Raw genomic sequence first — 10,530 nt, 5'->3', positions numbered from 1 at the left:
ATTTTATCACCAAAACATACATTTTATAATAATTGTCTCAACATATAATTATTATCCATATATGTTTCGGATCACCCAAGTCATGCTACCATTCTAATGGGCTGATACTTAACAAAAGCTAGCGGGGCCGTTTGGTTAGCTTAGTCGAAGTGTCTGTTTGGGCATCACTTCTTTTTTAAAGAAATCATTTTTACTTTTCTTGATCCGTTTGTGTAAAAGAAGCGTCAGCTTTTGTTTTAGCATTTCTGCTTCTTTTCCAAACACTTTTGTAACTTATAAGTCCTCACTTGCTTGTCACTTATACTTTATTTTTTTAATATAAGTAAGAAATCACTTCATTTAAAATCACTCAAACGGCCCTCTAAGTTATTAAAGTGTTTAGAAAAACATTTTCTACTTCCAACTTTTTTCTCATAACTTTTTAAATAATTTTTTGTTTCTTTACAGAAACAGAAAGTATAAGTGATAAACGCCCGCAAGGGTTGGTTCAGCTGGTTAAAAGAGGGGACTTGTATCTTTTTGGTCACAGGTTCGACTCCTGAAGGGGGGAGAATGTGTGATTATGCCTCCTGGATCAGAGTATGTCGCTTAAGTGCGGTTTACCTTGGTTTATGTTGGTTTATGTAGTTTGCAGGCTATTACGTGAGCTCGTGGGTTTACCCAGTACGCACCCGAAGGGTAGCGGCTGCGGGTTCCTACGTTAAAAAAAAAAAAGAATAAGTGATAATTAGGAACAACTTCCGTTGTCCAAATAGGGACAATATTTTCAACTTATTATAAGTATTTCTTAACTTTTTACACATGAATACGAATAAGTACTTCTAACTTATAAACCTAGAAAGCGGACTTTTAATGCTGGCCAAACACCAACTTAGCAGTCATTGGGGCCGTTTGGGTGAGTTTAAAATAAGTGCTTTTCGCTTAAAATATAAAAGTGGAGTAGAAGTTAGAAGCAAGTTAAGACTTATAAGTGATTAAAGTGTTTGAGAAATAAGCAGAAGCTCTGAAACAAAATTTGGCATTCCGAACTTTTTATAAGTGCTTCTTGACTTTTTACATAAACAGTACAAATAAGTGCTTCTAACCTATAAACCAGAAGCCCGACTTTTAAGCCGGAAACAAACACCCCATCTGTGATTTTGATACCAATCGAATGTTGAATTGATGGAGCCGTGAAATGAAATTTTTTCCTTTACTATGCTGAGTGTTTTTACATCGATTTTTGTTTTTGTTATATGTTTTTTTACATCGATTTAGTATAGGGCAAAGTGACGACATCTCCTTTACTTAAATAGTTAAATTGTATCATTTCCATGAAGAATCGATCTTGACAACCGTGTTTACTTTCAGAATCGTTCTCATCACTTAAATAACTAAATAAAGACAATTAAGTGTTATAATACAATTGTTGTTGATAGAGTTAGTATATTTAACTATAAACATTTGAAATAATTAATAATTTATTTTATTCAAAATATTAATTTAATTATTTTTATGCATTACTTCTTCTGACCTCAGATTCATATAAATAATAAAAGGGACGGTGGGTTCGGCCTATAACATATTTTAAGATTTTTATAAATTATAGTTATTGATATACCAAATAAATAGAGTTCTCTTTCATGAGAGTCGGTCATCCCATCTTCCTCTAACCCTAATCTGTCTCCCTATCCTTATCAATCTATCTATTCTGTTTTACCATCTCCATCTATATTTCTTTTATTTCCATCTTAATTCTTTCTTTTATGTCAATCTCAATTCCTAACCATCCCTTCTTCATCCGCACAATCAATAAAAATTCATTTTTATTTGTTTTTTTTTAAAAATCGAGTTTTATTTCACAAAACTCGAAAAATCCATATGGGTTTTATCGTATCCTTCTGTTTGATTTATTGTTTGTGTGCCTTACTTTGTGCGATGTGTCTCGGTTTATGCAATGCGTTGTTTGTGTTGAAAATAAATTTTACGTTGTATTGGGAGATTTAGAAATCTCGCATCACCCAATACTTTTGACAAGTTTATAACTGGTGTCCGGCAAATAGATAGCTAGGGTGCGTTTGGAACCGTAATAAAAAACACACAATTATCTCTCACAAAAAATATATGTTCATAACATCAGGCCTCTAAACTCAATTTTTACAACCGAATCATATGAACTTTGTACTAATCATGTGTTCCGTTAGTTAAGTACTCCAGAAACAAAATGACTAATTATTTAGTTTTTTTATTTATTATTCAACCTGGTTGCATGATCAATTTGTCCCGATTGAGTCGCATTCTAAGTATTAAAGAAATCCGTTTTAAATTTGGGAAAAAAAGCTATAGTTCATAATTATCTTCATTTGAATAAATATTTAATATTTAAATTTTTATTTAGAAAACAAAACATAAATCATAAAACTATATTTTAATACACCATGAATTGCATGTCCGGTACTAAAAAAAGGGTAACGAAATAAGTAAGGTGGATGGAGCATAAATAATTAATTTAATTTTACATTGAATATTTAATGCAATTATATAAATGAGATAGCAATAGTAAAAGTAAATTTTTTTCTTCCTGCAAAAACATCATTTGCACCTCTTTTATTATGTTTTGAAAATTCTTATTCTTGATATATAAATTAAAATCTCTTTATCCAAATTATAAAATCAAATTTAAGCTAATTAAATTCATGTTTGAAAATTGTGTATTAGGAACTGACAGATTTATGAAGAGTAAAGGAGACCCGTTTTCTCCTAAAATTCTATGAGACTCATTTTATTTATTCTAAATTTTATATAACTTTTAAAACATACTCGAAAAATTTTAGGTAAATAAATATGTTTTAAAGTTACTTGTTACTTCTGAAAAATAATATTTATAGCAGACTTAATATCAAATTCATCCTTGATTTTGTCTAAATATATTAAATTATTCATTTATTTCAAAAATAACTCAATGTGATTATAACTCTGAATTTTATATTAATTTAGTCATCAAAAAGTTATAATTTTGTATTAACTTAGGTGCCGTTTGGATGAGTTTAAAATAAGTGCTTCTTGCTTAAAATAAAAAAGTGAAGTAGAAGTTAGAAGTTAGTTAAGACTTATAAGTGATTAAAGTGTTTGGGAAAAAAGCAGAAGTCATGAAACAAAAGCTAGGAATCGTAGCTTTTTATAAGTGCTTCTCGACTTTTTACACAAACGGTACGAAATAAGTGCTTCTAACTTAAAAGTCCAGAAGCGGGGCTTAAAAGCCCCGCCAAACAGCCACTTAATCTCTGACAGATTATTTACTATTTTATTTGATATAAAGTTCCATAATAATGACTCAATTAATTAAATTTTAAAATTAATAATTAATTTGATATACTTGAATCATACAAATGAAGAGCTTGATATTTATCTTTGCTTATTATATCTCGAGATCTAAAGTAATCACCCAATTAAACACTCAGATGAGAAAATGTTGCTAACTAAAATGATTTTCCAATCAACACCCCTTCTTTGGTTTGAAAATAAACTTCAAACAAGGGAGACGAGTCCTTAGGACATTTTTGTGTTAAATAACAATGTGTCATATTCACAAGGATCACACAAACTATGCAAGATTTCCTTTGATTTCAACGCAAAGCTACTAGTATCAAAATTGTGTATTTATTTCTTTAGTAAGAATGATATGCTTGACTTTTCTATTTTATTGTAAGCACCAACTTTTAAGCTTTTGTGTTGAATTTTATATTATTAGATTATTATTGAACCTCAAAAATTATTATAATTACTAAATGACCGGTATCTAATAATTTCCAACCTTTTACACAGCGTCACGTTTCATAAAATATAGAGTTATATGCAATTGGCACCCCTTATGTTTGGACATAAAGCACATTGCACCTAATATTTTTGGAAAATACACTTTGCAGCCCTAGACTTTTAACTCGTAGACACTTTGCACCCTTTGCGTTAATTTCAGCCGTTACCGTTAACTTTTGCAGGGGCATTTTGGGAAATTTAATTATATTTAATTAAAATCAGACCTTTATTTAAATTTTCTGACCATATAAACGATATTTTTCGGAAAAACTTAAAGAACGAAAGTTGTAGAGAATAAAAAAATCTTCTTAAAACTATAAGGTTCAAAATTTTCGTAATTCTTTTTATAATTATTCTAAAAAAATTCAAAAATTTGAAATCTTGTAAAAATGAACAATCGTTTTTAAATAATCATTTAAATTTTGAACCTTATTGTTCTAAAAAGATCTTTTTATTCTCTACAACTTTCGTTATTTAAGTTTTTCCGAAAAATATCGTTTAGATGGTCAGAAAATTTAAATAAAGGTTTGATTTTAATTAAATATAATTAAATTTCCCAAAATACCCCTGCAAAAGTTAACGGTAACGGCAGAAATTAACGGAAAGGGTGCAAAGTGTCTACGGGTTAAAAGTTTGGGGCTACAAAGTGTATTTTTCAAAACTATTAGGTGCAATGTGCATTATGTCCAAACATAAGGGGTGCCAATTGCATATAACTCTAAAATATATAGTTTCAAAAAAAAAAAAAAACTCTAAAATATATAATTTTGTTTATAAGTTTTTAATAATTTTTCAAAGGTTTAAAATAAATATAGAAGAAATAAAAATAAAACAAAAATAAAGGTATTACGTGTATAGAATTACCCTTAAACAACACGTTGATTGTGGTCAGAATCAGGCAATCCGAGAAAGTCCATGCGATGGATATTATTCCTTAGAATCCAAAGAAGATTAAACATGTCATGACTTTTGATTTGGACTGTAATAAAAAAGATTGTCTCAAAAGAAAATGACAGAAAAGATAAAAACCAATCAAGTAAAGTGAATATCAGAAGTCCACTGTATTTTTCTCCTTTAACCACTAAATTTCCTAATCAATTTGCATTAGATACTGTAATCATAGTTACCGACTTTTCTATGCTGAATCTTCCCAGAAAATTCCGAGTCGCTCGAAATCGATTTATTGTTCAAATAAACACTTTTTATTTTAACTGTGGAAGAATTATATGTTCATATGATCCTATCAAATAAATCTTTACTCTGTATTAAATAAATTCGTTTATTTTATCTTATATCTCCACAATATTTATTAAATAAAAATATTTTTTATCCTAATTAATTTTCCGTGAGCCGATCACTTGATATCAAATATCTGAGATCTAAGTGATTTGTTAGAATTTTTTTGAGAGTAAGCGATTTGTTAGAGTTTAAATGATTAAATATTCAGATTTACTTCAAGAACAAGTTATTTTCGAGTCAAAGTCATTATAATTCAATTAGAAGACATATAATTTATCGAATTTATGAAATTAAGAATTATTAAACTCGGAAAAATTTGAAGTACATCATATTATCACTATATTCAAATAATATTAATCATCACGACACTTCTTTTGAAGGAGATTGTGAAATTTCTTATATCCAATATTTTATTAATAAATAGGAAAATCAATTTGAACTCTGATGGTATCTTTTATCAAATCTGAGTTTAGAATTTGAAGTTCACCTTTCACCCAGATTCGAGTTTAATGAGAAGCAATACAAACACTGTTGTCTTTGGTAAACAAGCAAATGGTCCTGAAAATGGGTCAAAAACACTAGACATGCTTTTTCTTCACCTGTCATTTTATTACAGATTTAAAATCAGATTTTCAAGTTGCACGATTTATTTTTCCTTTTACTGAAACAGCGACATACTCATAATCTTTGAAATCATTAAATTTGTATGATTATAGTAACAAAATTCCAAGGTAATTCTGGAAAGTGTGCTCCCATTCAATCATGTCACTTTTGAAATAATAATTTGGAATTTCTCAAATTTTATTATATATGCCCACACATGGCAATAATATCAGCATTATCGTTTTTAATTTTGCTGTTTTGGACGAGAAAACAAACTTTAAATAGATTTTAGTGAAATAGTATAGCATTTTCTAGACCTTATATTATAGTATTTGATTATGGTTTTAAAAAACTATATAATTCTGTATACAAAAGTTTTCATACTATATAATTATATTTGAATATCAATTGAAATTTTTGATTTGATCAAATAATTATTTAAAAATTTGGATTTAAATGTCATTTGAAATCCACTCATTCAAACGTTTATATAAATTTGAGAATTTAGAATAACAATTCGAAATCCTAATACTTAATATCCGTCATTTTGAAATGAATACATGCTTTTAGACTTTTTCTATATTAATTCATTTTGTTCACGTATTTTGAAAGCCATCTTTATTGTTAATATATGTATCTAATTAAGAAATCAAGGGCATCTCCAATCATGAAAAACTCTTAGCTAAAAGTTTAGTTGTCATCAGTGGCGGAAAGAGGATTTGATGAAAGGAGGGGCATAATGTAAATAGGAAAAACTGTCTGAAACTTACAAAGATAACTTAATACATAATAAACTGAACAAATCTCTAACACAGAACATATCTATATCTATGCTATTTAGAAGACGAGGAAATAGAATTATACGAGAAGACGTGTTTTGAAATAAGTTCAATAAATCTCTAACACTAAGTGTGTGTGTGTTTTATTAATAGACGGGGCGATTGAGTTATACAAGAAGACATGTCTTGAAATAATACTATAAATAAATCTCTAATACTTGACTTGCTTCACCATTCCTAGGTTGAGTTTTGAAACTTCTGCGGAATAATTGAATTATATTTCTTCCCAATTCTATGCCTCAGTTTGTTTTGTCTAATTAAAATCTAGGATTAGCTAGCGTGTCTCTAACGGTGATTGAGTGTAATTGGTTTTAATATGTAACGCATATATTATTAATACTATTTTTTACGAGGAGCAAGATCCTGAAATTTCATAAAACAAAGGACATGTTAATAGACAATGACAAGTAAGCAGGGGCAACTGCCCCTTCAAACCCTAAACTCCTTCCGCCCCTGGTTGTCATATCAAAAATAAAAATTATAGTCCACGTCTTCGAAAAAACGACACTCCAACCACACCCGCCCTTTATCTAAAATTACAGTCAACTTCCTATGGATCACTATATTTGTCGATCCATTACAGGTCTATAAGAAATCTGTAGAAATATTACACATCACTTATTACCGTATCAAAGTGATTAATTTTATTTATAATAATCTAAATATCATACTACTTTTAAATGCAAATTTTATATAACATTCTATAGGTCCTGTCCAATTTAGTTAACCATGCCAACACTGTGGGAGATGCTCTAACTTTATCTGTATATATATTATCCCAAACTTTTAGCTATATGTTTAGCAATAATTTTGGGGTCCTTAAAATTCTTTATAACTCCCGTCCATTATTCAATTACGCTCATGATTTTTTATAGTAACATAAATTACTTCCTCCATTTATTTTTCAAATTTTATTTCTTTAAATAGTAATTTGAATAATTAATTTATAATTCAGGAAAAACAACTGAAAAAATATTTTCTAAATCTTTTCAAAATTTTAAATACATACATAAAAATGAAAAATAGACTTTTATCAGAAAAATAAAATAAAAATAAAGAGAGACGAGTATCATCAAACAGAGATAATAGGAGTTTTCTCGATCCATAATAATTTAGTAGAAATAAGAAGTCAAGTCGACTCCCGAAGACAAAACAAGTAAAGGCGTGGGGTAAAGCGAGTGAGAAATCGGGTGGATACGAAAAATCAAATCATAACAAAAGTGGATTTCAGAATCCCCACCGTATTTCTCTTATTATATTAAAGTAGATCTTCTTCCAAGATTTGATTTTCATGTCTCTTCTCTCACGATGAAGACAGCTACACTATTTTCCTTTTCTCATTACCACCATTTATATAAATACATGCATTAACAAAAGTATTGCTCACACGATCATCTTAACTTGTCTTCTTTTCTTGTCATTTCTTCTCTCGAACAAACATTTCTTCATAATAACAGAGATTCTTATTTTTTACATCTTTTTTTCGAGCTATGGCTACAAGTGATGTGTTGTCCAGGCATAGATGGTCCGAAAAGGCCGATAATTTCGGACATGATGTGCATGTGTTGGCGGTTGATGATAGTCTCATTGATAGGAAAGTCATTGAACGGCTACTTAAAATCACCTCATGCAAAGGTACATATCTCGTATTTTCCGAGTCTAGACTGTTTCAGAATCCTGGTTCCGTGTTTTCTGAATAAATTGTGTGACAACTTTTGCAGTAACGGCTGTTGATAGTGGAATAAGAGCTTTGCAATACTTGGGTCTGGAGAAGAACTCTGTTGGATTCGATGTAAGTGATTAGATTATTTTTGTTGAATTTAATTTTTTTTTTGAATATTTTCTTTGGGAATATCGAAAATTAAAGCTTTGATTGGTTTGATTTCAGGGTTTGAAAATTGATATGATTATCACTGATTACTGTATGCCTGGAATGACTGGTTATGAGTTGCTGAAAAAGATTAAGGTTTGTATTTAAATTCAAGTGTTCTTAATTTCTTGGCTTCGATCGAATTTATAATTTCCATGATTTGGTTGCCTAAATTTGTTTCGGATTATTTTTCAGGGATCATCTACATTCAGGGAAGTCCCTGTTGTGATCATGTCATCGGAAAATGTATTAGCAAGAATTGACAGGTACTGATCCTATGATCCATATTACTCATGCTCTTCGATTGTGCTTGATTTGTACTATTAAGATTGCTCATAAATTGTAGCGTAAATCACTGCAATTATAATTAAGATGGGAATTGGATTGGTAGAAGGTATGCGAAAGACACAATCAAGAAAGAAAATTAGTTGAAACAACTCTTGGTTGAAGAATCATTCTTTACGGAGGAAATTGTAAATTCTGAACTGGAAAATTATTTAGGCTGTGTTAAATTGAGATCTTATACAGTAATTGGTCCGATAGAAACTAAATTCGATCCTTATGTGCAGATGTTTGGAAGAAGGTGCTGAGGATTTCATTGTAAAGCCTGTTAAATTATCCGATGTGAAACGCTTGAAAGATTACATGTTTGGTGAAGATAAAATCCCGAATGAAAAACAGGAAACGAACAAGAGAAAATTATCAGAAATTTCATCAGAACCGGAGATTTCAGAACCAGAATTCTCAGCCTCCCCATCACCACCATCATCGGTCTCAGATTCCTCACCAAAGTCTCTATCATCATCGCCATCCCTGGACTCATCAACAACTATATCGTCTACAGAATCGCCACAATCATCAACGCCATCGTCTCCACCTTGTTCGCCATCGTTACTAACATCTCCCACTAGGCGGCTTAAAATGACCAACTTAGAATTAGATTAAGATTATAGTTACCATTTTTTTTTTGTTTTTATCAATTTGATCTTTTATAAAAAGAATTTACAACATAACATTCCAGTTTCTTAAACTAGGTTTCAATTGTTTGGACGTATTCTTAGTCAATATATATTTTTTGATCTGGCTTATGGCTAGTTTTAGTTGAATATTTTTGTATGCATCCGTAACTAAGAGCAAGTGCAAGAGATGTCTTATGTCATGTCCTAGATTATATTTTTAAGATATCTGATGAAAAAGGTTGATACAATAATATTCTAGTGATGTCTTATATCACTAGGAACAGCTCTTCGAGTCCTATTTTGATCCCAAATTTGTGTTTGATGTTATATTGTCATTTGATGCATTATATTTATTAAAAAAGCATTAAAATCGAGTTATTATGTCATAAAAAGCGGAAGAATGTGTACATATATGATATCGGAGAAAGATGAAAGGGCATGGTAGGGAATTTGCATTGGTGATATGAATGGGGCTGGAAATAAGCTGGACGATTACAAGGAGTTGAACAAAATGGGGTCCCAGATTGATATGATTCGGATTTGTTTTGATTTAATAAAAGATCATGTCGGCTGAAAAAGGAATATTAGATATGAAAGAGGTTAACATGTTTATATTCTCCTTTGTCTTTAAGTAGGTTTGGGTGATTTCTGATTATCAGGCATTCTGTTAAGTAAATTACAAGACATTCAGCGTACAAGTAGAATTTACGGTACTTTTTACTTTTTAGTCATAGTTGAGCATAACCTGATAATCCGATGTTGGAATTACTTTCAAAATTAGTGACTTCATATTGCCAAGGGATATCCAAAACTAGGATCCAGAACTTCAGCCACTGTTCTGCTATTTTCGATCAGATGTTTGAATTTGATTTAATTTAAAATTATATTCAATCTCAAATAAAAATTTGATATCAAATTCTCCTGATTTTATAAGGTTCTCATGTATAGCATCAATCTGGGGTGAATTTTTTTTAGTAAATGACAACAAGGTGACCGAAGTTTTTCACAATTTGTCAAAAGTTGGATGGATTTCAATAATAGCAGAATAGTGGCTCAAGTTTACTTTCGTCTTTTAATAAAGTGGCTCCCGTCAAGCACTGTAAACATAGTTCTGTTAACTCTAAAAATTTAAGAATAAAAGACAAGAGGGTGTTTGGAGTTTTAGAAATTACAAATAATTGGCTGCCACTATTATGTTATTTTTGACGGCCGGCCACTATTTTGC

The 10,530-nt window shown here is 30.1% G+C and overlaps 1 protein-coding gene across 1 annotated transcript; it reads left to right on the top strand.

Annotated features, from left to right (window-relative positions):
- Positions 1-7,687: 7,687 nt before the first annotated feature.
- On the top strand, positions 7,688-9,452 carry LOC108193794 (two-component response regulator ARR5). The gene is made up of 5 exons (XM_017360612.2): positions 7,688-8,111; positions 8,198-8,268; positions 8,365-8,442; positions 8,542-8,612; positions 8,916-9,452. Exons 1-5 carry the CDS (start codon positions 7,967-7,969, stop codon positions 9,289-9,291), a joined length of 741 nt encoding a protein of 246 aa, XP_017216101.1. The 5' UTR covers positions 7,688-7,966; the 3' UTR covers positions 9,292-9,452.
- Positions 9,453-10,530: the final 1,078 nt, after the last annotated feature.

The sequence above is a fragment of the Daucus carota genome, chromosome 7 (genome assembly GCF_001625215.2).
Source record: "Daucus carota subsp. sativus chromosome 7, DH1 v3.0, whole genome shotgun sequence".
Taxonomy (NCBI): Eukaryota; Viridiplantae; Streptophyta; class Magnoliopsida; order Apiales; family Apiaceae; genus Daucus; species Daucus carota.
This window is presented reverse-complemented; position numbering and strand designations above follow the sequence as displayed.

Bases quoted from the DNA above. Each gene is read 5' to 3' on its own strand.
- LOC108193794 (XM_017360612.2), top strand. From the start codon at position 7,967: ATGGCTACAAGTGATGTGTTGTCCAGGCATAGATGGTCCGAAAAGGCC. The intron at 8,269-8,364 runs GTAAGTGATTAG...GTTTGATTTCAG, and splicing joins AGAACTCTGTTGGATTCGAT to GGTTTGAAAATTGATATGAT. The intron at 8,443-8,541 runs GTTTGTATTTAA...ATTATTTTTCAG, and splicing joins AGTTGCTGAAAAAGATTAAG to GGATCATCTACATTCAGGGA.